The sequence below is a fragment of the Eumetopias jubatus genome, unplaced genomic scaffold (assembly GCF_037043125.1).
Source record: "Eumetopias jubatus isolate StellerSeaLion01/CBP00866 unplaced genomic scaffold, mEumJub1_p1.0 scaffold_6, whole genome shotgun sequence".
In the NCBI taxonomy this organism is placed as follows: Eukaryota; Metazoa; Chordata; class Mammalia; order Carnivora; family Otariidae; genus Eumetopias; species Eumetopias jubatus.
Window position 1 is genome coordinate 28,424,837 of NW_028274812.1, and position 27,133 is coordinate 28,451,969.

Below are 27,133 nucleotides of genomic sequence, written 5' to 3' on the forward strand. Positions count from 1 at the left end.
TCAAAGTAGTTGTAACTTCAGAGACTGTCTTGGACACAAACTCAGAGCATCGTGTACCATCCCAGAAGCAGCTGAAAGATAGGAAATCCATGTTCTTGAAAGCCCATGATTTGGAATATCAAGTTCTTTTAGAAGAGGAAGATCTCTGTTCTTGAGAATAAATTTAGTAGTGCTAAAGCTTTGCTTTTCTAAAAAGAACCTTGAAAGGATGATCAGTTGACTACATTTATGATCCTATTTTATTTTGAATATGTGTTGTCATATCTGAACTTTAATTTTTCTTTGAGAATTTGGTGACACAGAATCCACATGATCAGGTTATTAAGTGAAGAGTAAATATTTCCTGTTCTTCACAGAGGTTGGCACAGTTCAAGGTCTGAGTCTATGATTTATAGCTTCCTGTGCTGGCTACAGTTAATATGTGAGCAACTGACTTTACGACTCTGGGTTTATAGTGAAAGCTTTTTTTTTTTTTTTTTGGAGTGAATCAATAACAGTTGTTCAAATATTTAGTTAAAAATCTTGTTCACCCGGAAGATAAAACATTTTATTTCTTGTCATAAGTTTAAGTTTTTAAAGTTAAGCTTGAATATCGAGCTTAGTATAAGTAGTACAAAGCTCATGTTGTATTGAGAAACATGAATTTTGGTTGCATGATTGAGTAAATCCATACATATTATCTATGGTTTACATAGAGAAATCTTTCTGAATAAGGGGGAAAATGGCTTTCGGACTTCCAGATCCTAATCTTGTCCTTGGAAACCCAGCTCTTACTTGGCATCTCTACTATTTAGTGGAAGATTTTGTGTCTTTCCTCCTCTGAGACTTCTGTGGACATCCTTGGTGTCCCTCATTTCCTCAAGCAATACCCCAGTCATCACACCGCATCCGTTATAGTAGTTGTTAATTTTAGTCCTATTTTTTAGTTTACTCTGTGTCACCCAGTCCTAGATGGAGTTGTTTTTTATACCCCTCTCTGATCTCTGGAGGAGGAATGTTCGCTCGTTGCTGTTTGGGTCCGACCCCCAAACTCCTCCTCCACCCATGGTCAGAATTATACAGGCAATAAAGCTACTTTATCTACCAATGAGCTGGTATATTTGTTTCTCTGGCCTTCAGACCTTCTGTCTATATACCCTGGCTTGTGTCAATAGAACCTGCCTCAGCTGAGCGCAGCCTCCTCCTCCTCTCCTGAGACCGTTCGAGTTTCCCCGGTTTCCCTCCTGTCCCCGCCCTCTGTCTGCGCGCCTGCGCCATCTGCAGGCGGGCAGGGCTGCTCTTCCGAGGGCAGCGGGGGCGGAGGGCCTGCTTCCCAACTGTCTGTGGAAAGGGCTACGACTTGCCGTATTTCTTTTTTGTGTTGTTGCATTTCTCACCACAGCCCACATTCATGTTTTTTCCCTACCTATTTACCCTACATCCGTGACCTCTACAAGATTATGAGCCTCCTTTTTCTGTTTCGAGTAATATCTCCCACAGCTCCTCCCTGTCGCCCCCAGAGAAAGGAGACGAGGCACATGATTCACCTCAGCCGTGGTGTAAAAGAAGGGTAGCTGCCTTAGTACTGGCACTAAGCAGCAGAAGTGAGAGACTGATCATGTCTGTATCATTTTCAGTTGAATATTACGTGATATATAGAAGTTCATACGTTACTGGGGCACCTGGGTGGCTCTGTCGGTTGAGCTTCCCACTCTTGGTTTCAGCTCAGCTCATGATCTCAGGGTCCTGAGATCGTGCTCCACGTCAGGGTCCTCACTCAGTGGGGAGTCGGCTGTAAGATTCTCTCTCCCTGTGTCCCTCCCCCTGCCATACACACACACACTCTCTCTCTCTCTCTCTCCCTCTCTCTCTAAAATAAATAAATATGGGACACCTGGGTGGCTCATTCGGTTAAGCATCTGCCTTCAGCTCAGGTCATGATCCCAGAGTCCTGGGATCGAGTCCCACATGGGACTCCCTGCTCAGCGGAGATCCTGCTTCTCCCTGTCTCTCTGCCTGCCATTCCCTCTGCTTGTGCTCACTCTCTCTCTGTCAAATAAATAAATAAAATATTTTTTAAACGTTTTAAAAAATAAATAAGTCCTTTTAAAAAAAGTTCATATATGGCAAAATAAACTTAGAGGAAATGTTAGTATGTTTTTAGGAAGGCTATAGCCCTCATGTTAGAAATCTTAAGCTTATATTTAGATAATCACTGAAGAAGGTAAATCAGGTTTATCCAGCTCTTGATTACTAGATCACCAATAATAATACCAAGCATAGAAAATAACAAGATGGCTTTAGAATGTATGTTTTACTTATATTTCGGGGTATGTTTACATAAAATGTTCTGGAAATAATTCACTTCACACCAGTGGTTGAGACAGTGTTGTAGGACAGTAATGCAGAGCTAGCGAAAATGTAACTAACACAGAGCTGACTGCTTATCTATCATACGGTTCCAGAATTACTCATCCCCACCCATCTGAGTTAAAAAATTGACCTCAGGGCAGATGCTTGCCAAATTTTTCTGGAACAGACAGGCAATTGCCTTAATTTTGAAGAACTTCCCTCTTAACTGAAGACAAAGTGAAAATAAAACTGGTGGACTGGGTAAATAAATAACTCTGGGGAGCAGGATTTGGGACAAATGAAGTGACCTGTCAGCACTCTGCTTCCAAAGTTAGGTTCTGGCTTTTTTTTTTTTTAATAAATATTTACTTATTTATTCATGTATTAATACTCTTTTTAAGTTTGTATTTTCATTCTAGTTGCTAACATACAGTGTTACATTAGTCCCCTTTATTTTATTTTAATTATTATTTTTTTAAATTTTATTTTGTTATGTTAATCACCATACAGTACATCATTAGTTTTTGATGTAGTGTTCCATGATTCACTGTTTGCGTATAACACCCAGTGCTCCATTCAACACGTGCCCTCTTTAATACCCATCACCGGGCTAACCCATCCCCCCACCCTCCTCCCCTCTAGAACCCTCAGTTTGTTTCTCAGAGTCCATAGTCTCTCATGGTTCGGCTCCCCCTCCGATTTCCCCCCCTTCATTTTTCCCTCCCTATTATCTTCTTCTTTTATTTTTTTTTAACATACAATGTCTTATTTGTTTCAGAGGTACAGGTCTGTGATTCATCAGTCTTAGACAATTCACCTCGCTCACCGTAGCACATACCCTCCCCAATGTCCATCACCCAGCCACCCCATCCCTCCCACCCCCCACCACTCCAGCAACCCTCAGTTTGTTTCCTGCGATTAAGAATTCCTCATATCAGTGAGATCATATGATACAGTAGTCTTTCTCTGATTGACTTATTTCGCTTAGCATGACTTTTAAAGATAAAAAGAAAATACGTAGTCTAGATACACATAGGTTAAATTCTAGAAAAAGTCACTGTGTTCTTTAAAAAAATAGTAAGAATACGCCATCAGTATTCCATACATGTAAATCATCAAGGAAGACAAAAATAGTTACTAGGCCAAGAAATTGCCAACTTAAAAATTCATGCTGAGCTTGCTGTCCATTTCCTGGAATATTGTTCTTGCTGGAGTGATAAACATCTCCTTCGATCCTCTGCTTTCCCCTGGCCCTCGGTTCCTGCTGCTCAATCCACCTGATTGTGTGCTACTTACTTTCCTGTCTTTAAACAATCTGTCTTTCTCAAACCACCTTCTCTGGCTGCCTCTAAAGAGTCTTCCTTTTTGTCCTGCCTCTGCGACCCACTCTACCCCGATCCTTTCTCCTAAGGGCCTCACATCTCTGTCCCGTGGGAAAGGAGGAGGAGCCCCTCCCCAGCCCCAGCCCCGAGGCTGTAGCTGGGGAAAGAATCACCCTCCCCAATGGTCAGGTGCCGTCCTTGGCCTGTCGTTAGCTACAGCTGTCTCACTGAACATTCACAGTCATTCTTTCGGGAAGTTTTACTTTTCCTTTCCACAGAGGAGAAAACTGACGGCCAGAGGCGTTAAGTGATTTGTCAAAGTTAACACAGGAAGTGTGGGGCTGAACCAAGATTCAGGCCCAGGGCTGTCTTTCAGTTGAGCCTGTGCTGCCTTCAGAACACGCCAGCTGAAGCGGAAACAAACTTTTGGAATGGAATGTGGTCCTGAGTTAAATCTGTCCATACTGAGAAAATGAAATAAATACAGTTTGCTAAGAACTGTAGGGTATGCAACGATTTATCTTGATGATCTTATGAATAATTATGTACCTTAACTTAAAATTCGGAATCCAAGTCACCCAACAATAGTTTTCTAAAAAATCAGAGCATCAGGGGCGCCTGGGTGGCTCAGTGGGTTAAACGTCTGCCTTCAGCTCAGGTCCTGATCCCAGGGCCCTGGGATCGAGCCCCACATTGGCTTCCCTGCTCCGCGGGAAGCCTGCTTCTCCCACTCCCACTCCCCCTGCTTGTGTTCCCTCTCTTGCTGTGTGTCTCTCCGTCAAATAAAAATAAAATCTTTAAAAAAAAAAAAATCAGAGCATCTCCCTTTCTAACTTGGAGTATTTTTTCAGAGAACAGTGTTAGAAATGGTGAGTAGGACACCAGTTGGCTCTTAGTTGCATAGTGAACCTTTCATGAATAAGAACTCTGATATAAAGGATATGTTAGTTTCTCCTTGTTTCTTTGGAGAATGCATCAGATGCCAACTAAACAGAATGTACCAGGAGCACAGCTATCCTTTTACCCACTTCACCAGTCCCCTTAGAAGGGAGAGGAATAATAGTAACATCCTCAACAATCCTAGCAACAATTACTGAGTACTATAGGGAACCTCACCTATAGTTTATTTCTCAAATTTTTAGTTAAGAAAAAATGACTGCCTTTCTGCTTTGCATTGATTATTATATCATTCATCATCAACTTTCTTTGATGAAGGGTCATACATGTAAAATATAGCTCTGTTAACATATATATTTTATTTTACTTTATTTGCCATTTATGGTCATAAAAGAAACAATAAAATATCTCTGAAGATTTTGGCAGACAATTGGGGTGGTGAATTCTTGTCTGGAATACAAGCCTTCTGGAACCTCACTACTCAACATGGGGGTCTGTGGACCCGCAACATGAGTATCACCTGGGGGGTCTCATTAGAAATGCAGAATCGTGGGGCACCTGGCCGGCTCAGTTGGAAGAGCATACGGACTCTTGATCTCTGGGTTGTGAGTCCAAGGCCCATGATGGGTATAGAGATTACTAAAATATATGTATATATATATAAACTTAAAAAAAAAAGCAATGCAGAATCTCAGACCTACCCCCAAAATTACTGGATCAGAGTCTGCATTGCAATAAAATCCCAGGGATGTCTGTTCCTTAGAGCTTGAAAAAGTCCAGATCTAGAAGGTCACTCTGGCTGCTCGAGCTCTATTATCCTGTCAACCAATATAATTTTCTTTTACAGATTACTGGAAGAATTAGTTCGGAAAGAGAAAGAATTACAAGCACTCCTTCATCAAGCTATTGAAGAAAAAGACCAAGAAATTAAACACCTGAAGCTTAAGTCCCAACCAATAGGTGAATAGTAGAAAATTTTAAAGTGATACTGTTAAACCAGGCTGCCATAAAAAGGGGAGAAAGCCAACGGGCACTTTTATTTCATGGCTTAATTGGCATCTGTCACTTGTGCGACGACTACAAGCAGAAATTGCTTTTAAGAAATATCCAATTCTTAATTGCAGCAAACTATAATTTTGATACAACTTAATTTCAAATAAGATGATTCATGGCCATCTTTTCCTGAGATTATTTGAGATAAATAGGGCTCTAACACTTTTTCGGTTGTTATTTTTCTTAATGTTCAAATGAGATTACTAGAATAAAATACTATTTTTGGTCATTTTTGCATTTGTATTCTGTATACTCTGGGTTTTTTTCCCCATATTATTGCAAATAGTGAAACGAGATTATTATATGATTATATAGTTTTCGGCTAATTATGCTCATGTTTGTCACATGAAAAACCCACAGTACAATTTTGGTGAAACAAGTTTATTCTAAGAAACTATAGAATTGATATGAGAGTATGAGGTGGGAATATCATTACATTATTGCTTCTGCCTCTCCATTTGTTAGTAGTGTTCGAGAGTTTTGTTTATATTACCATTTATACTGCCAGTCTCGACTGTTTCTCTTATTTTTTGATAGAGCAAAATCTTCTACAGTATTAATAAATGTCTTTTGACTGGGGAGGTCTAGGTGGCCTCTGTAAGGAGAAGCTAAGACTGTCCCTCCCTTCCCAATTCTGTCCTAGGATTGCCCCTATGCCCCCGGGGTTCTCCTGGCACAAATACTGAAGATTCTGAACTTACTGAATGGCTGAGAGAAAAGGGAGCTGATGAAGACACTATAAGTCGGGTAAAGAAAACTATCCGTGGGACAAGCTTTTCTTTCACTCCATAATGTTGCGTGCCTACTGTGTGCGAGGCACAGGGCATATACACTGGTGAGCCCCCCTGTGGGTTACAGACTAGGGTCAGCAGATGGTCATCAAATAATTCCACAGATAAAGCGTAATGATACCCTGATAAACTCTATGAAGGAAAGGTCATCAGGTGTTAGGAGACAGAGAGAGGAAGATGTTAGGGAAGGTTCTCGTCGAAGGTGGTGAATGAGCTGAAATCTAAAGGCATACGTAGGAATAAACCAAGCCATCTGTATGTATATTTGGGGAGGGGAGTGAGGAGGGAAAAATCATGCAGGGATCGGGGTGCTGTATGTGCAAAAACAATGAGGCGGGCAAAAGCTCTGTGGTCCAGGACCCTTAAGGAGTTTTTATATTTTTGAACTGAAAATAAGGAAGAGTGGAAAAATCAAGAAAAAACTAAAATTGTAAAGTTTCTAATTCTCTCTTTTGTTTAACATTTTAGTTCTCTCATATTATTAGACTCTACTGGGCAGTGGCCATTTATTGATATTGAATAAAATAGATCTAGTCTGTCAACTTGTGTCAGGAACACTTTCTATATCTATAATAACCTAATTCCCCTCTGCTCCTTGCAGACTCTGGTAATCAGCAGAAGTAGCACTTATGTTTGAAGATCACATACATGTATACACACATACACACAAAAAAAGATTATATTTTTTATTATTTTATAGAAAGGGCCCCCATACAATATTAAACTAACTTTAGTTTTGTGTTTAAATTTTTTAAATAACTAAGAATACAGATTTTTTTTTCTCTTTACTTGATAATTCATCGGGCTACTAAATAATGTTTAGGGTTTCCTTAGAAATATGAATTGAACAAGTCACTGCTACATAAATTGAAGCAGCTCTTGCTTATGGAGAATGATGCCTCCGTTCAAGTTCTCTGAAATATTTATTCCTCAAACTAAGACTCAAGTCACAATCAAGGAGTAGTAATTGATGATCCACTAAATCATTGACTTTTTTTTATTTAAAATTAAAGCTTCAGTTTAAATTTAGGACTGATTTTATAGTAATTATTTTTTAAAAGTACCTTTTATTAGCTATGAAAAGTAAATCCAGAAATTAAGTGTAAACAATACCTTTCCAGGAATACTTTTTATCCACTTGAGAAAAATAAAGCTACACAGCAACAAGCCTCTCAAATATAAACGTTATGGGGAGGGGATGAGGTAAGGTGATGCGCATTAAGGAGGGCACCTGATGTAATGAGCATCAGGTGTTATATGCAACTGATGAATTACTGAACTCTACGTCTGAAACTAATGATACATTACATGTTAACTAATTGAATTTAAATAAAATAAGTAAAAAAATATATAAATGTAATGAACAGCAGATGTAATTACAAATGAGTTTTATCTATTCATTAGAAGGCCTTTCAGAAATTGTGTTGCTTGTAATCTTTATGCATTTGGAAGTCATATGGATGTATTTCTTTGTAATTATTTTGTAACAGGAGGGACTTTTTCCTATTAATTCCAGAAGATTATGTTTTTTTGTTTGTTTGTTTTTTTCCAGAAGATTATGTTTCTAGTAGACTTCCTTTTAGATTCATTTTTAAATTATTGCCAACATTTATATTATGGATAGAGATTACTATTTATTAAAGGTGTATAAAACATCTTATTTTTGTGCATATTTTACTTTCTCCACAGTTTTTGGCTGAGGATTATTCACTAGAGGATGTTCTCTACTATGTTACACGTGATGATTTAAAATGCCTCAGACTAAGGTACCACTTTTCTTTCTCCTCCTTTTTCATGATGGAAAGAGCGCTGGGCTGAGAAGTCTGGGTTCCTGCCCTGGCCGGGCCGCTTACCAGATCTAACCATCTCAGCAGTCCTGGGCCCCATTCTCTGGTTTGCATTTGCTTTGAGTAAACTGAGTTTGTTGCACCAAGCTATTACTGGGCACTTTTAAAACCACATTTCTATATTAGTAAATGCAAATCAACTCAAAGAATTTCTTGATAATAGAGTAGACTGAGGCCATGCAGTTATTTTAAAGCTGCCTTAAACAGATGCTCTCATTTAGTTCATGATTGTGCCATAATTATTAGAAATAGGGGTGTCTGGGTGGCTCAGTTGGTTAGGCGACTGCCTTCGGCTCAGGTCATGATCCTGGAGTCCCGGGATCAAGTCCCGCATTGGGCTCCCTGCTCAGTGGGGAGTCTGCTTCTTCCTCTGATCCTACCCCTTCTTGTGCACTCTCTCTCTCTCAAATAAATAAAATCTTTTAAAAAAATTATTAGAAATAATAGGATAGTTGCTGATTTGCCATCCACATACCGCATATAACATGATACAGTTTCTTATCATAGTTTTCTCTATTAGGCCAAGCATATGCATTACTGACTCACAGAATTCTATAAAGACCCATTTCAAACGTGCTGAAAATCTGAAATGATGCTTTGGGAACTGCTAGTCTGTGGGAGTGGAAAGGAAAGGCAGGGAAGGGCAATGACAAAACATAGAAAGAATACATGAGGACCGATAAGACTTTGGGATCTCAGGCGCCTGGGTGGCTCAGTTGGTTGGGCGACTGCCTTCGGCTCAGGTCATGATCCTGGAGTCCCAGGATCGAGTCCCGCATCGGGCTCCCTGCTCAATGGGAAGCCTGCTTCTCCCTCTGGCCCTCTTCCCTCTCGTGCTCTCTATCTCTCATTCTCTCTCTCTCTCTCTCTCTCTCTCTCTCTCTCAAATAAATAAATAAATAAATAAATAAAAGACTTTGGGATCTCTGTGTTCTGATCAGAGCAGCTAGAGATGAAGAAGTCACTTGTATATATCAAGGGCAATGTTTCAAATGAGGTGTTCTCTTCCCCATGTTTTTGTGTCTTTAAACAGAGGAGGGATGCTTTGCACACTGTGGAAGGCCATCACCGACTTCCGAGACACACAGACTTGACTGTCGCTCGGTTGGTTTCCAGCCTTCCGTGGAGATTCTAACAGACAGAACTGATCTTCGCAGGGGAGGGAGAATCTAACGGAGAGGAGAAAGAAGCTGCACTTTAAATCCAGTATTTGTTTACTTGTGTTAAAAGGAGAAAAAAAAAAAAAGACAAAATACACTGAAATTTCCTAACTGCTTCTATTTCTACAATTCATAAGGATTCTTTGTAAGGACTCTCAAAAATAATCCTAAACATCAGGATGCTTGGGGTTATTTTAGTCTAAACATTTTTATGGAAATATTTTTAACTTAGCAGCTGTTGCACTTCGGCCAAATGTCTCTTTTACACGAAAACAGATAGAACATTTCATGTGATTGTGCATCACTGGAACAAAACCAAAATGTGACCATAACTTTTTAGGCTTATGTGTGTGTGTAAAATACTCTGAGTAGAAATGCATAATTTCAATTGTTGTGTAAAGTTTATGTTTTTTTAAGTGTGCAGAATCCGAGAAGCAGCGGTTTTTACTTACCTGTCTGTATTAATTGTAATATTGACTCTGTTTTGTAACTTCAGTTTCTGGCCCATAGTACGTTCATTTGAGTCATGTTTGTACTACTGAACTGTACCAGTTGCACATGCCTGAATCATAGTAATGTTAGCTTGTTCTAAAGCTATCCATTGTGTCATATTTACTCTAAAAAGTAAAAAGACTCTTAACATACTGTTCGATAAATTCTAAAGAATTCTTATTTTGTTTGGACAAACCAGATAAACTACTGTGTCAAACTTCTAGTTGTTTCTTCCGCTCTTCTGTTAAATAGAATCTGTCTTCTAGTCAAGTAATCAAAGAACAGTTGATCTGCAAGCTATTCCTCAGGGCACCAGAATGGTAAGAGAGAGGGTTAAGGAAAAAAAAAGAATTTACATAAAAGAAAGTCCCTGTGTTTTTTCTCAAGGCCACAAGTTATCTTGAGTGACTACTTTGTATCTCAGAGGGTCTACACATAGCATCCCAGTGGAGAATACAGTATTTTCTGTCCCCTTAATAGTTTGTTCTCATATTTGAGGGAAATGTTTTTATTTGAAGCTGAATATTATAGTTTAGAAGCCTGCCCATATTAATAGGGTGAAGTCTGAAGCTCTGAGATAGATGGATGAGATAAACACAAAATTCTTAGATGCAGAGGAACTTGCTTATTATACAAGACAGAACTAACACAGAGCTGTTCATGCATCATGACTTGACCCACACATAACAGTCTTTGAGAAAACAGGAGTCATCTTTATTTCTATGTGAAAATCAAGGTCCGATATTGATAAATCTGCATCTTTTTTTACATCCCAATCTCAAGGACAGATAGTTGCCTCTTGTAACCTCTGGGGAAAGTTCGAAGGAGATGAGGTGTAAATTAAATGATATGTCATTTCATTCATACTTACACAGGGTAATTCTTTTTTTAAAGATTTGTTTACTTATTTTAGAGAGAAAGAGCATGAGCCAGAGGGGACCACAACCTGACCCAAAAGCAAGAGTCGGTTGCTTAACTGACTGTGCCACCCAGGCACCCCAACACAGGGTAGTTCTTAATTAAGCCACAGTTCATCTCCCCAATTCTAATGGCCAGGTGCTTCTTTTAGATTGTGCATAGGATCAAGCTACCCATCTTCAACCAATTCTTTAATGATAGGGTCTTTCCTTGGGATCTTCCTCCTACCTTATCTTTGTGGGCTTTGTGGGTTCCCCTATCCCTGCATGGTTCATAATACATTCCCAGGCCAGCATCATTAGATTTTTGTCAGAACTGTGGCCCTCAGTCACAAAAGAAGGCAGTTCCATTATGGTCCAAGTTCCATTAAAGGTTTCACTTTAAAGGCGTTTGGCATCAATCTAGGACAGTGACTCTCAACCCAGCTTCACATTAAAATTACCAGGATGCTTTTTAAAATATACTGATGAGGGGCACCTGGGTGGCTCAGTTGGCTAAGCATCTGACTTAGGCTCAGGTCATGATCTCAGGGTCCTAGGATCAAAACTCGCATGGGGCTCCCTGCTTAGCAGGGGGTCCGTTTGTCCCTCTGCCCCTCCCCCTACTCGTGCTCTCTCTCTCTCTCTCTCTCTCAAATAAATAAATAAAATATTAAAAAATAATAATAAAACATACAGATGCCACCACCTTAGAGAAACTGTGTTTATTGGTCTGGGGTAAGGCCCATATATCCTATTTTTAAAAAGCTCTGCAGATGATTTAATAGCATCAAGTCCCACCTTCTTATTCCAAGAGACACCTGGACAGAGAAATAGAGAGAGCCCCTTTCCATAGAGGTGGTAGTAAGATGGTCACTATTCACTTTCCATTTGGTGTAGCAAGAGTCTAGACACATAGGCCTGGAGCAAGACTATCACTTCCCTTTTGACCTTGGGCAGATTAATTAACCTCTCCAAGTCTCAGGTTCCTCATCTGAAATGGGGTAAATCATGTACCTTCCTCATAGGGTTGTTGTAAGATTTAAATAAAATCATGCAGATAAGATGTTTAGTGCAATGCTTGGCAGATAGTAAGCAATCAGACACTGCCTGTTACTGTTACCGCTTATCATTCATTCAGAAGTATTTATGAAATACTTATTGGGTACTACATACTGTAGTGCATGAACAAGACGCAGTTCTTGCCCCCTGAAGTTCATTGTCAGAGGTGGAATCGAGGCAAAGCAGAAACAATAGTACATGCAGTAAGTGCTTATAGTTATAGCTGACCGCCAAGGGGTGGGAGGGTTAAGAGAAGCTTTCCAGAGAAATGAGGTTCAGAGCTGTGCCTGGAAAGATGATTTGTAACAGAACCGTTACGCATGGGTGGTGGAGACAGCCTCATAAGAGAAACAAAACCAGAATTTGCTGGGAAAAGGAGAACTAATGGTTCTTTTTAACCATATTTTGATTTCTTTCTCCAAATTCTGTCATTGCATATTTTGTTTCGTTCATTCCTAAGCCATTACATAAAATAGTTTGGCAGTGAGGAATTACTGTTAAACCACTGGAATGCCTACTACGTGTGAGGCAATGTGGCAGCAGGAGAGACACGCATGATACTTATCTGGTTCAGAAGGCATGCAACATACATTATGTCGTCAAGGACATCTGCAATTTGTTTTTTGTTTTTTGTTTTTTTTCTTTTAAAGATTTATTTATTTATTTGAGAGAGAGAGAATGAGAGCGATAGAGAGCACAAGAGGGAAGAGGGTCAGAGGGAGAGGCAGACTCCCCGCCGAGCAGGGAGCCCGATGTGGGACTCGATCCCGGGACTCCAGGATCATGACCTGAGCCGAAGGCAGTCGCTTAACCAACTGAGCCATCCAGGCACCCAAGGACATCTGCAATTTGTAAACAAGGAAAATAATTTATGGCTTCAGACTTTATAGACACTCTATAGAGAGTGAAGACAAAGTCCCTGCCAACAAGTAACTCATATCAGATTGAAGAGACAAATCTGCAATAACAAATCACACCTACTCTATGTGAAAGTCCAGATGAATGCAAACCCAAAACCCAGCTTCAGAGAACAAGCTGGCTGGGAGCCAGGGCCGTGGAGGAAGACCTCAAGTGGTGCATCAGAAAGAAGGAATTCAATAACTCAGGACTGGGGAAGTCAATCAGCGTAGAGAGTTGCAAGAACAAAGGCAGAAAGTGGGGATTTGCAAGACGTTCTGGAGAAAGTGAACAACTTTTATATTACATTAGAGCAAACAAAAATTTTAACTCATATTTGGCTGGAAATAGGTGCTCTAGAAATAATAAGTGGAAAGTGGGATAGGAGAGAGCTCAGGGTGTGATGGGGGGTGGTCACGGAGGGAAGTGGTGTTGGTATGTAATTATGTAGAAATGCGGAGTCTGTTAAAGGTTTTTGAGCAAGGGAGGGGTGAGTGTAAAGTAGTTTATGAGAAGATTAATCCAGTGAAGTGGAGAAATTAGAACAGAAATTGGACAGAGCGGTTCAGAGACCGATTCAGATGTGAATGAGAGTCCAGGAGCAGAGCAGTAGGAATTGAGAGGGCAGAATTAAAACCGTGAGTCGACAAGATTTGGGAATTATGATTTGGGCAGTGATGACAAGGAAGAGGAAAGAACAGATGTTGAAGCTATGTAAGTAAGAGAAGAATTCGAAAACAGGCAAGTTTGAAGGGAAACTTTTTTGAGACATGATGAACTAATGGTAGAGCATTCCGATAGAAATGCGCAGAGACCACTGAGAATGTACTGGTGGAAGTTAGGACAGAGACCAAGGGTATATATTCCGGATCTAGGAGTCACCTTGATGGAGATAACAGTAAGTGAGGGCTTATGAGAGATATGTAGGGCCTAAAATTTTGGGAAAAGGAAGGCTTGGGGATGGTTTGGGAGGAAGGAGGAATTTAAATCAGCAACAGAGACAAAAGGACCAGTCACAGAGGAATGAGAAAAACCAGGCCAGTGGTGTAAGCTAAGAGGAAGATGATCAGAGGATCTGGTACAGCAGGAAGTACAGGAGAACAACAGATTAAAAAATAATAATAGGTAAATTTGATTTTGTGACCTGGAAAGTTTATTTATAGACAGGAAAGAAAGATGAATAAAGCTGGTTAAACAAAGATAATAAGACAACGGCACATTTATTATTTTTGGTGAACTAAATGTATGACAATAGATTTGGGAGGGTGGGATGTCAAGGGAAGAAATCTTCAGAATCAAAGAGCCCTAAATGTACTTGTTGAGGGAGAGGCCCTGAATGGAGATGCATTTTAGGAAAAGAGAGGGATGAGGTTTCAAAGGAGGCAGGAAGGGTGGGTGGCTGATGGCATCAGGAGGTTCAGCTCCTCCCCCTGGAAAAGGGAACTGTGATTATTTGGAGAGATTTTGAGATGGGTGTGGGAACTCAAGACAGATGGTTTCTCTGTGCTAAGTACAGCATGAAGTACAACGTGGTGGTAGGTGACATTTAACAGATATTGTCCCTTACCGCATTTTTGTTCGACAGCTCACCCTGTTACAGACACCGCATTAAGTGTGAAACACATAGCCAATTCAGGGCTTAAGTGCTGGATTTTGGTGTGTTTCTTATAGCACTTATTTTTGTGTAACTTGTGACAGAATAAAACATAAGTTAGCAAAAGAATGCAAGAAGAGATAAGCACATACCCAAAACAAAACAAACCATAAAAGACACACACAAACACCAGTAGGTCTTGACTTTGTGGTGGGGTGGGTGTATGTATCACAGAAAGAATTCACTGGCTTACTGAAGTAGGTAGTAAATCAATGTTCTTCCGGAGTTCAACTCTTTAAATTCAAGTAAGAAAATCTTTCTGAGGGCTGCCTGGGTGGTTCAGTCGTTAAGCGTCTGCCTTCGGCTCAGGTCATGATCCCAGGGTCCTGGGATCAAGTCCCACATCAGGCTGCCTGCTCGGCGGGAAGCCTGCTTCTCCCTCTACCACTTCCTTTGCTTGTGTTCCCTCTCTTGCTGTGTCTCTCTCTGTCAAATAAAATAAAATCTTTAAAAAAAAAAGAAAGAAAATCTTTCTGATGTTCATAGGAAAGTGTCTCAAACTCTGATGACTTCATGTAGTAAAAAATGTCTTTGCTGAGACCCATGCTGAGGTCTACAACCACCTCCACACCACCTGATACTTTATTTTTATTGCTTAGACATCTGATAAGAGTGATGTGAATGTGATTTAGGAAGATCGCATAGCTAAACGATCAGTTTGCCTAACCCACTATAGAAATGGCACTAAGGGAAAATCCATTACTGCAAACCATGGCATCAGTGTCCCTTAGTTAAAACCCCTACCAAGTCAGCCAGTGAGGCAGGAAACCAAATAAAAACATCCCAGTCCTGAGCTGAGTGGCGGGGTTTATATGCAAGGATGGTGAGAACTGTCACCCTAACAAGACCTCAACACTGTTCCCAGGCACTCTTGGGCCTTCAACAGATTCTGTGGAAGTCCTTGAAAGGGTTTTAAATTGTTGGGAACCTCCTGGTTATGTTCAGCCAACCGAGACTGTGGGAGTGCATTTCTGTGTAACCAGGCGGAACTGGTCGCTGCTCATTTTTGTTCCTTATGTTTCCATTTATGCAAGCTACTTTTTTTCCCCCTCAGCATTTTGTTGCTTATCGTTTATTTGCCTAATAGAGCAGAAATTAGTTTCTCCTCAGCTAATAATGTTTCTTGTATATACATATGTATATATATTGTTGCCTATTGCTTTTTTCCCTGGTCTTCCTGAGCAAGCCAGAAGTCGCAAGGTAGTTGCTAATCGGAAACCAAGAACAAGAAGCCACATCACCCGGCGTCTAACTTGTGTGCCCTGGGGCTCATCAGATACAAAGGCCTGCTGAAAAGATAATGGCGTCCTAAAACGCGGATGGAAACCGGAACCCAGCGTGGAATCCAGGCGTGCACTTCAGCTTTCCACGGGGCATCATGCACTTGCGGCTGTCACCATGAACTCCAGCCCTGGCCAAGTCAAAACTGACCCGGCTGCTTCAGAGTTCAGAGGGGAACAGAGTGTCCCGATGCCCTCGCGTCACTTCGGCTGATTCTCAGACGGCCGGGTCGCAGGCGCCACTAAGCGTCGTCGCCCCACCTCCAGGCCTCGAGGAGCCCGCAGCGGTCTCAGTGGTGGGCAGGAGCTCCCGGCCAGGTGCCTGGCTCCGCCCGCCGCTCTCGCGGCCCAACACCCCGCAGCGTCAGTCGGAGGGGCTGCCACGCCGCACCTGCCCGCGAGGGGGCGCGCCCGCGCGTCGGTCCCAAGCCGCTCCCTGCCGGCGGGGTCGCGCTCCCTCCTCCCTCCGCCCTTCTCCCTCCGCCCTCCCCAGACGGCTCTCACCTGTCTGGGCCGCGGGCCCTGGAGGCGGGGGGCCGGCGGGAGCGAGGCCGAGGAAGAGGGCGGAGCGGTTCTCCGAGCGCGTCATCGGAGCACCATGGCGGAGCTAGGAGCTGGCGGCGACAGCCACAGGGGCGGCGACGGCGCTGCGCGGAGCGAAACAGGTGACTGCACGGCTGGGGCAGGCGGGGGTCCCGCGGGCGGGGGGCAGCGAGCCGGATGGGTGGGCTCGCGTCGGGCACCGGCGGTCCCCTCCTCCGCCCGACCGCGGCCCGGAACGGCCGGCCCCGCGCGCCGCGCACCCGTGCTCGGAGCGCGCCTGCCCTCCGCCCTCCGCTGCGCGTCGGCCGCCCGGGCCCGCAGTGCCCGAGTGCCGCGGCCGGTCGGCCCCAGTTCCGGTCGCCCCTCTCACGCTCCACCTCGACTTTCCCACAACAGGTGGAAACTCGCCAGCGAGCGCGGGCGGGAGGAGGAACTGGAAAACGCCGGCCGCTCCCCTCCCACCTGCCGACCCTGCTCTAATTCAGTTGAATGGGGAAATTGTATCCCCCAAACCAAACAGCCGGCCGGAAAGTCCTCGGCCAGGTGCGACCGACAGGATTATCCGTTTCTGGCACCCCTCCCGCCTTCCCCGGTCGAACCGGGTGCCGGGGTCGCAGTGAGTGCCGGCGCGAGAGTCGCGCGGTGAGCGGGGGCCGCCCCCGCCCCGGGGTCCGCAGTTAAGACCCTCTCCCGGGCGGACTGAGAACCCCGAGTGGGGTGTGCAGGGCTGGTTGCAGGAAAGTGGGGCCTGAGTGTGCGGGATCGTCGGACTCGTAGATTCGTTGACTTGAAAGGGTCCTCAGAGTTTCTGTTGTTAGTCCATGCACCTACCCCAGGTAGGAAGGAATGTCGGCTCAGGTGGTAACGCCGCCCCCCCCCCCCGCGACCTCCGCATTGACTTTCGGGGACAGGGGCTCACATCTCCAAGGCAAGCAGCAAGTTTCTCTTCCCGGCCCCGTCTTGTATGAAGACGATTTCCCTCCTCGTGATAGTTTTTTTCCTTGAGAAACTGTCTTGCAAATCCTCTCTTCTCTCCTAGTTTCCTATTCTTGGCCGGTAAACTGTTTCTGGTACCTTCCTACACTAGAGATGGGGGCGGTGAGGCAGTTTCTTATTTTAAAAAGAATTCAAATTGCAGGCTCCCCAGTTGCAGTGCATTTTCTGCTTCCACGCACACACATAATCGGAAAACCATTGTTCCCTAAATGTAAGAACCTCCAGATTCTCCTATCCACTTCCCCCCGCCCCCCAATACCTTTTGATTTAGAAGGTATGCTTATTTTAATGCGGAAGTTACAGAAAACCTGTAATCGTTTTTGGAAGTGTATCTGCTCTGTAGCAAGAGTTTGGGCACCTAAAGTCTAATGCCTTAATCTCTTCAGCCAAATACCTGAGGTTAAATCTGACAAGATGTCTTGAACTTGTTTACTTTGAAGTCATGCTACTTCCTGTAGGGTGGTTTATTTTGTCTTAAGGTGTTTGAAAGATTGGTCCATCGTTATTTTGATTTGGGGTGGGGAAGGGGTGGCCAAAACGAGATGTCTTTGCAATTGCTTTACCGAACCTGATGAGCTTGGGGGGGAGGGGCGGCCCTATCCAAGTGAGGGCAGCAGAAGGGCAGCATCCTTATTGTGAATATAAATGGTTTGGTGCCTAATCCCCCACTAAGTGACTGCTTCTGAAAAACATTGTTCCAGGAGGTTAATACACACCAATTTATGCTCAAAAAACAAACAAAAAACCTGTCTTCTAGAATCTGCACATGGACAACTTGTTCAAATATAAGTGAGCTGCAAAGTAGCATTTCAGTGTCTGAGCATGTTAACTAATGAACTGGTCATGTTTCTAACAACATATCATGTGACTAGCGAACTATTTTCCATTATGAAGGGGGAATTTAATTGGCTGCCCTCTCCTTCCGAGAAAAAAATTCTTTCCCACCTTTGCTTAGAAACTTTGATTTCCAAGGGACACATGTTATATATGGTCTTTTTGAAGAGATGTACTTATGATTTAACTAAAACTTATTTCTGGTCCACATCTTTTTCCTATTTTTCTAGCCCTAAATTAATGTTTTTGGTGTTCAGAAGCACCTATGTGAGCAGGTGCCAAAAATAGAAGAAGGGTAAAAATAGATTTTTTTAATCTAGATCAAAATATTTTGAGTGAACAACTAAGGACTGCTTGAATTTTAACAACTTAAAAAGTTTTCCATATATTTAAAACATGTTATCTATATCTGATATAGGACTTCAATGTTAGTGCTTTATTCTTGTGGGCATATTTCACCTCATACACATCCAAATGCTGCAATTCATTATTTTTTAACAATCACAGGTTTGTATACAGGTGGGTGCTCAGGGAGGAGGTAGGGACTTCTGTCTTTTACCATCAAAACGTGATTTGTTGAGGGATTAATTTTCTTTCTTTCTTTCTCTCTCGCTCTTTCTCTTTCTTTCTTTCTTTCAATTAGGTTATTATGAGGTAATGTCCATTCTTAAATATCTCTTAGTTTTTTGTGTACCTGTGCAAAGACTGGTGTAATTTTAAGACAATTTTTTTTTATTTGTAGTTGACACACAATGTTACCTTAGTTTCAGGTGTAGAACAGTGATTCAGCTTCTCTATACATTATGCTGTGCTCATCACAAGTGTAGCTGCCATCTGTCACCATCCAGTGCTGGTACAGTATCATTGCTTATATTCCCTGTGCTGTGTCTTTTATTCCTGTGATTATTCATTCCATAACTGGAAGCGTTTCTCTCCCACTCCCTTTCCCCTCTGGCAACCATCAGTTTGTTCTCTGTATTTATAGGTTTGATTCTGCTTTTTGTTTGTTTATTTATTTGTTTTTTAGATTCCACATATGAGCAAAATTATATGGTATTTGTCTTTCTCAATCTGGCTTATTTCACTTAGCATAGTAAACTCTAGGTCCTAGGACAATTTAGGTTAGAATTTCAGGTGATTGTAAAAATAAGACCTGTAATTATTCATAATTATACAGTTATACGTGTGTGTGTGTGTGTGTGTGTGTATCAAAGATGGGTTGAAAATTGGGGTTATACCACCTATAAAATGAAACATTTAAGGATATTGAAAGGTACTATGTTAATCCAACATTTAAAACCCATATTTCTGTCAGCACATATTTATTTTCTACTCGAAAGTAGTCAAGCTACATTCCTCGTGGTAATAGTTTTTATTTTTCTTGAGGATGAACAGTTCTTTCAACATGTTTTTCAATAACCAAATTGACTTGGAAGCAAGGTTTGATCTCACCACTAGAGGACATCAAGTCCTTTTTCAAGCTGTTATTTTGAGTCATCACATAGATGAATATTCACAAAACTGCCTCTGTCCAAGCTTTCAGTATTTCATTTTTTTATGCTCATGCTCAAGAGCTGTGGAAAGTGAGCACACACAGCTCATTTCCCAGCTTGATAACTTCTTTTTAAAAAGCCGACTGAATTCAGACCACGTTTAAAGCTGCATCTGACTAATTCATGAGACAATACTTTCATGCACAGGAAATAAATTAATACCTATAATCTGTGAATTCTGTTGATATTCTTTTGGGGGAAATGACTTAGAACCTGGAATTGGGCTTTTCTCTCCTCAGCAGGCTGTCTGGTGAAAGAATATGGGCTTTATTTGTGATCTTGGTCATAACCTTCACTGCATTAAAGTGATCTTTATGGTTTCACTTGCCTCGAACGTTCTGCAGATATCTGCAAACTAACACTGTAAAATAGGCGCTCAGGCCATAATTTGATATTAAACCTATCCCTTCTGAAATTCAAGTCCTAAAGTTCATAATGCTTCATTCAGGTGGCTAGATAACTCCCCCCCCCCTATATTGTGGCTAGCTCTTACTTTACATCTTGCTAAGGAGGGAAGTATTATTAGACCAAGCAGCTGTGCTCAGGAACATGTATTTTTTCATATCATTACTTGAGCATGTGTATGAAACACTAATTTACATTGGCATGTTCTCTAAAAAAACATGTCTAACATCTTTGCTTCCTGGTGCATGAAAAATAATCCTTTGTTGAAAGGGGTTATTTTTTAAAACTCAAGTCTCATATTGATGTAAAAATTGAAAATATTGAGGCTTAGAATAATTTGACCAAGAAATACGTACGTTGCAGATGTTAAGCATTATGGTGGCTAGAAGGTTGACAAAGACATGCTCCTTTTATTTAGCAAGGGAAACAAAACTCATAAGTAATTGTGGGTCATGAAGACTTCAGTGAAGGAAGAGCTGCTTCTGGCCATGGTCATCAGGGAGGACATACACTTTACAAGAATGGGTAAATGATATATAAAGCTGGATGGAAGAAAGAGAGGAAAAGGTGCAAACGTGGAAAAGAGCAAAATTTTGGTCCTATTGACTTGTGTGAGCCTCAAAATGAAAGAGTCCTAGAAGATCCGTTAGGAATCATGATACATGGAGGTCAAATTGTGGAGTGGTTGCAGGTCAAGCTAAGAGACTGCTATGTTGTCTGTGGACAGTGGTGAACTGTTGATGTTCGTGAGAATAACATATCTTGATTAAAGCATGCTTAGTAATTCTGTACCCATGAATTTGCAAGCTTGATTGCAAAATCTAGCAGAAAAGCTCAGCTGTGCTTTTTAACAAATGCATAGTTGCTCCATCTAGGAAAATCATTCTCTTCAGTGGACTTTTGCGGCTTTAAGAATGGTAACATAGGGGGAACACCTTAGAGCCAGACAGATCAGCCAAACCTCTGAGGATCAGTGAAATCTGGAAATCTACCTGGCTGGTTCTCATTTTGAAGTAGATGTGTAGCCTAGAGGATGGATTTAAGAAGGAAGAGTTCAGGGATGTGCAGACCAACTCTTAGGTTCCTACAGAAATCTAGGCAGGCTGTTGGAAATGGGGAGGGAATGATGAATTCAAGATAATATAGAGGCATGTGTCAATGAAGGTAGAAAGTAACACTTAAGATTATACTCCTTGTTTGGGTTTGGCTTATTGGTTTAAGGATGGCATGAAAGTAAGCAAGAGGAGGACCTGGTTTTGGTGGGAGAAATAGAAAAATTTCTGTTTTAAACATGGTGTAAGGTAGAAATGTCTAATGGGCAACAGAAAGTATAGGGATAAGGAGAAAAACAGAAGCCAGAATTCTGGGATTCAGTCCATAAGGGAATAATAATTGAAGCCAGGAGAGTAAGGAGAGCCTAGAAGGAAAAACTGAAAAGGGGTGGGACAACATTCCAAGCATAGGAGGGGGAAGAGCCAGCCAAGATGACAGGTGGAGAAGCCAAAAAGATAGGAAATGCATAATCGAGCAGTGCACACTTGCCAAGGGAGAGGGACGAAGAGGTCAGGGATTCGAAGAGTGAAAGAAAAGCCGTCACTGTGGTGACCACCCCTAGAAGAGGAATTTCACTTGTTGGTGCAAGAGTAGGGGATGAACCAGATTATAAGTGATTAATAGATGGGCAGTTGGAAAGATAGCCGACTTTGGAGACTCTCCATAAAATTGGCTGTTGAAAGGGAAAATTTACAGATCCTTAAATAGGCAGGGGGCCTTTTCTCTTTAAAAATTACTTTTGCGTACAAAAAATTTACTGATATTTTGGGTGTACAATTCATTGAGTTTTGCCAAAGGTGCAGTCATGTAACCACCATTGTAATCATGGTCTAGAAGAGCTCTCTTGCCCCAGAGAATTCCCTCCTGTTGCCCCTCTAGTCAGGCTCTCCTCCTACCCTTAACCCCTGGCAGCTGCTGATCTGTTCACCATGTGTCTAGTTTTGCCTTTTCCAGAATGTCCTAAAAGGGGAAGCATATACCATGTAACCTTTTGAGTCTGATTTTTTTCACTTAGCATAATGCATTTGAGATTCTAACATGTTCTTGTATGTATCAATAGTTACTTATTGATGAGTAGTTTCCTGTTGTAAGGAAGTGCCATAGATTATTAATCCATCAACCCATTGAGGAGCATTGGGTTATTTCCAGGTCTTGGTGATTATGAATAATGCTGCTGTGAACATTTATACACAGGCTTTTCTCATTTATCTAAGGGAGCTAGATACCTAGGAGTGGGGTTGCCAACTCATATGAAAGTATATGTTTATAGGAACCTGTTAAACCGTTTTCCAGAGACCCTACAGTTTTGCATTCCTTCAAGCAATGTCTGAGTTCAAGTTGCTTGGCATCCTTGCCACCGCTTGATATTGTTAGGTTTTGTTTTTAGTTTTTAGCCACTGCACCAAGTTCTTTGAGTAAAAGAGTATAATTGCCTTAAAGTAAAAGAGTACCCTCCTGGATGCTAAATGATGCTCACTGAACTTAGAACAGCTGTGGAAATAGTGTTGCTACAGAGCGGAGGTGAATTGAGTTTTTATTTGGCTTTAATATTACCATCTTCTTTATTCTTCCATAGTATTGATTTCCTGTGGAGTCTGCATTCTGGAGTTGATTATGAACAGAAGTGCCATTATACAGCATGTCCCATACCAATCCAAGTTCTCTTCCCGCCTTACTGTCTGTCTTCCAATCCCTTGAAAAATGGCTTTCCAGAATTTGGGAAGAATGTTGTTTTAGTTACAAAGCTGGAAATATTGGTCATATAACTTGTTTTATGGTCCTGGTTATTCCTTGTTGGCAGAATTTATATTGTCAAATCAACTAAAGTATCAGCTCTCAGTTACTGAAGTGTACTTACGGTGTTTTGTAAAGGTCTCAGTAGTCATTGAACTTTTAATCACTGAGCATGATCTAAGGTTCTATATGCTAAATGCATATGGTATTTAAGCTTATTTCTTTTATATAAAATCCAGCTTTCAAGGTTGTCTAGCTATTCAATGGGTCAGTGCCTTTTTCCTTTTTAATTTTAAATCCAGTATAGTTAACATAGTGTTACTAGTTTCAGTTGTACAATGTAGTGATTCAACATTTCTATACATTATTCATTTCTAATCACGGTAAGTGTACTCTTTAATCCCCATCAGCCACCCACTCCCCTCTGGTAACCATAAGTTCTCTATAGCTAAGAGTCTGTTTTTCTTTGTTCGTTTGTTTCTTAAATTCCACAGATGAGTGAAATCATATGACATTTGTCTTTCTCTGACCGACTTATTTTTCATAGCATTATTCTAATACCCATCCATGTTGTCGGCCCTTTGCCTCTTTAACATCTGTTTTTACAATGCTCTGAATTATAGTTTACAAATTTAAATGGTGTCAGGTGGTTTTTCTGTTCATTAAATACTAGTCTCCCTAGTATCTTGGAGAAATAACCAGTTAAAGAATCTATAAGATTTTCTTAGGTGCGACTTTATTTTTTTTTTTAAGATTTTATTCATTTGAGACACAGAGATAGAGAGCGAGAGCATGAGCAGGGGAGAGGCAGAGGGAGAGGGAGGAGCAGGCTCCCCGCTGAGCCAGGAGCCCAATGTGGGGCTCCATCCCAGGGTCCTGGGATCACGACCTGAGCCGAAGGCAGACGCTTAACCATTTGAGCCAGCCAGGCGCTCCTTAGGTGCCACTTTAAATTTTGATTTGAGGATTAATATATTTCGACAGCAAGAATTTACTGCATTTAACAGTTCCTCATCCTTGAGGCTCCTACAGAAACAGTTGTGAAAGAAAGAATTGTGAGAAATGCCAAAGTGAATTGACACACCTGACCAAACATTGCTGATGAACGTAGGAATGCAAAACTGAGCAGAAAGGAAGTTGAGCCATGCATTTGGGATATGTGAACCGGACCTTGTAAGCATTGTTAGTAAAATTATGTATATTTAAATTTTAGAGAATTGAGACCTGGTATCTTAAAATTTAGGTGACTTAAAGCTTCCCCTTTGGAGTTGCCTTTCTGATAAAAGGAACTATCCTTTACTATGGCGTAACCTCCCACATATAAACCTTGTATCCCTGACACTATGTTGAAAGTAGAAAATAGCCATATTCTAGAATAAGTGTAAATTCCAGGTGAAATTACAGAAGAGACCCCCGTTCTTTCGGTGTCCCCACTCTCCAACACAAGACCTGCTTGGGAGGCAGTAACATGCATAATAATAGGCTGAAGCAAAACTGCGTGGCTGCTTGTCAAGGTCTTAATCCAGGCTTTTGGTTTTCAGAAGTCTTGACCGAACACACGAAACAGGACCTGGTTCCTTGCTTCCTGCATTCCACCTGGATTAGTTTCTATTCATGGTTGATGCTTTAAATTAGTATGGTAAGCCCCTTAACCACAGCACTGGTCAGTTCATTTAAATATAGCTCACTCCTTGGGCATAAGGTTATGTTGTTGAAATGATTTTTGAGCTCCTCTGCTGCAGGATCATCAGTTCTCAATCTTGACAGTGAGTTAAAATCACTTGGGGACCTCTTAAATCTCACTACACCCAGGCCACACCTTAGGCAATTATCGGAGAATCTCTAGGGGTGGGAGCCAGGTGGCTGTATGTTCTAAAACTCCCCCAGTGATTCCAATGTGCATTCAAGGCTGAGGACTAGTTTAGATTGATTTCCTACTTATGGCTGATTTCCTATTTACGGCTCTTCGATATCACCTTCGACTTACTTTGGAGGTGTCAGGTGTACCCTCCTCGTGGAAACCACCTGGAAAATCATAACAACCATTGCCCTCAACCTAATGAATTTGTTTTGTTTGTTTCTTATTTTGCTCCAGCAATTTTGTGAAGGAAATGTAGATGTGAATATGAGTATGAGTACACTTGAATAGCAGAACATGTGCACCCTGGTGTATGTACTTATGCGCTTTTATGTATGAATATGTGCAGTTAGACCAAAGGTTAGCTAACAGACTTTCTTTTTGTCCACTTGTGCCACCTTCTTCCTCCCTGCCCTCAAAACAAGAAAGGTCAATTTCAGGTAAATAAAGTTTTCCATAGCAAATTATATGCTTTTCCCAGAGACTTTCGAAGTGACCCATGACCTCTCCTCATCATACCCCTGGCTCTGGAGACCACTCCTGTTCTTGTGTCCTCCGGTCGGTACTGGACACCAGAATGACCCCCTCCCCAGTCTCACCTTCCATCCTGCTGCACGGCCGATGCTAATACCCTTCGGGCTAACCTTTCTTCACTTTACCTCTTTTCATTCTCCTCATTAGATGTTACTTGACGTAAGGCTCAGTCTGGTAACCTCTGCTCTTTTCACTTTTTCTTAACAGTATTCTTCACGCTCGGGACTTTGAACATCCTGTCAAACTAATCTCTCTGGCTCTACGTGTCAGAACCTCTAGAGGCACGTCTGAGATGCATTTGCATGTGTTCTTGAGGCTTTATGGTGCTATGAAGTTGTGATCTGAAGCTTTTTCAGGGAGGGCTTACCTTTGGCAGAACTGATTTTCTACATTATTTTTTTCCTCCTCCTTGCCGCCGGTGCCTGCACAGGTGTACCAACCGGGACCTCAGTGAAAAGGGGGAGTAGGGATTACTGGATGGGACTGACCCCTAAGGAAAAGATGGTCTTTGATTTCCCCTCTGCCCCTTCAAGGTCATACTGAAGTTAAGTTTGGGTGAAGCCGTATGGTTTTGCACGCAAAACTGACCACCCAGTTTGGGCTCATGTTAAACTGTTACTTTGTGCGAGGACTCTGGGTTCCGTTCTCTGCTCTGTCACTCGCTACTTGAGGGATTTGGGGCAAGTCATTTGACCAGGCTCTTCCTTAATTTCTTTCTTTTGAAAACCAGGATACAGGTAATACCTTCATCGGGCTGCGGTGAGGATTGAGTTGATACACGTAAAGTACTTAAAACCGTGCCTGACACAGCACAGAGTGTGGTTATAATTACTGTGCTCCCAGTCGCTGAGGACTGGTACTGCATCACTGTGAAAATACGGACTTACTATAAGTTGTTCCCTGCTAAATTGTTCCCTCAAGCAAATGTTTAATTTTACTTGTAAAGTCTCAGTGAGAGAATCAGAATACAGTGCTGATTCAGACCTGACTGCTGCTGTGTGATCACTTCACCTTGGGCTTGGCTCAGATAGAGTGAGCATTATCAAGGCCCACTGGATGGTGCTTTTCACCTGTCAGAATGTTGCCCAAAATGTTCCAGTAGAAGATTGCTGCACACAAACCTGGGAGATGCTCAGATTGTGTTGTCACGGAGTTAAAGGCCATGCCAGCCTTTCTTATTTTTCATGTCTATGGTATTCAAAAGTATTTCTTATGACTGTGTCATAGTTCTACATTTCTCTTTCCTAAAATACTTGCCACAGAATTATTGCACTTTAAATCATAAAGATGGACTCGTTCCCTTTAAACCACAAAGATGGACTTTCCGGACTTATTTTGACTCGAAACAAGCGACTTCATTGAATGTGTTTCTCTAAAAGGAAAATCTAGGAAGCGTGTACAACCTGCCTTTCACAAGGCTTTCATGAGAAGTCTATAGTTTGGGTTTCTTGAAACAGGTACTTACACAGGGGATGGACAAAGTGGGTGAAGAAAATTAAGAGGTCCAAACTTCCAGTTATAAGTCGTGGAGATGAAAAGTACAGCATAGGGAATGTAGTTAATAATATTATAGTAACTTTGTATGGTAACTACACTTTTCATGGTGAGCATTTTGTGATGTATATAAATGTCATTTCTATGTCATATACCTGAAACTAACATAAAATTGTATGTCAACTATAATGAAAAATTTTTATTCTAAAAATACATACATTGAAATAGAAAAAAAATCAGTAAACTGTTTTTCTTATTAAAAATTTTTATGTGTTAAATTTTAGAAGAGACTTTCTTAAATTGCAGAGGCTTATTTATAAGACCTATACAGGATATCGGGGCGGGGATGTACGAGACAGACCTTTCTCCCTAAGAAAATATCTCGTTCAACTTGTAATTTCGATTTTTATCTTTTTTAAAAATTTAACTCCTAAATGTTTAAATGTC

At 41.5% G+C, this 27,133-nt stretch overlaps 2 protein-coding genes across 2 annotated transcripts in view; both read left to right on the forward strand.

Annotated features, from left to right (window-relative positions):
- Positions 1 to 10,114, forward strand: part of MAP3K5 (mitogen-activated protein kinase kinase kinase 5) — a 193,940-nt gene extending 183,826 nt beyond the window's left edge. The window contains exons 27-30 of the mRNA XM_028121389.2: positions 5,398 to 5,510; positions 6,247 to 6,350; positions 8,084 to 8,160; positions 9,275 to 10,114. Of these exons, the coding sequence (XP_027977190.1) occupies positions 5,398 to 5,510; positions 6,247 to 6,350; positions 8,084 to 8,160; positions 9,275 to 9,335 (355 nt within the window). The 3' untranslated portion in view covers positions 9,336 to 10,114. The remainder of the gene's footprint in view (positions 1 to 5,397; positions 5,511 to 6,246; positions 6,351 to 8,083; positions 8,161 to 9,274) is intronic.
- Positions 10,115 to 16,279: 6,165 nt separating this feature from the next.
- Positions 16,280 to 27,133, forward strand: part of MAP7 (microtubule associated protein 7) — a 169,125-nt gene continuing 158,271 nt past the window's right edge. Inside the window, exon 1 of the mRNA XM_088024246.1 lies at positions 16,280 to 16,347. Within this exon, the coding sequence (XP_087880372.1) occupies positions 16,281 to 16,347 (67 nt within the window). The 5' untranslated portion in view covers position 16,280. The remainder of the gene's footprint in view (positions 16,348 to 27,133) is intronic.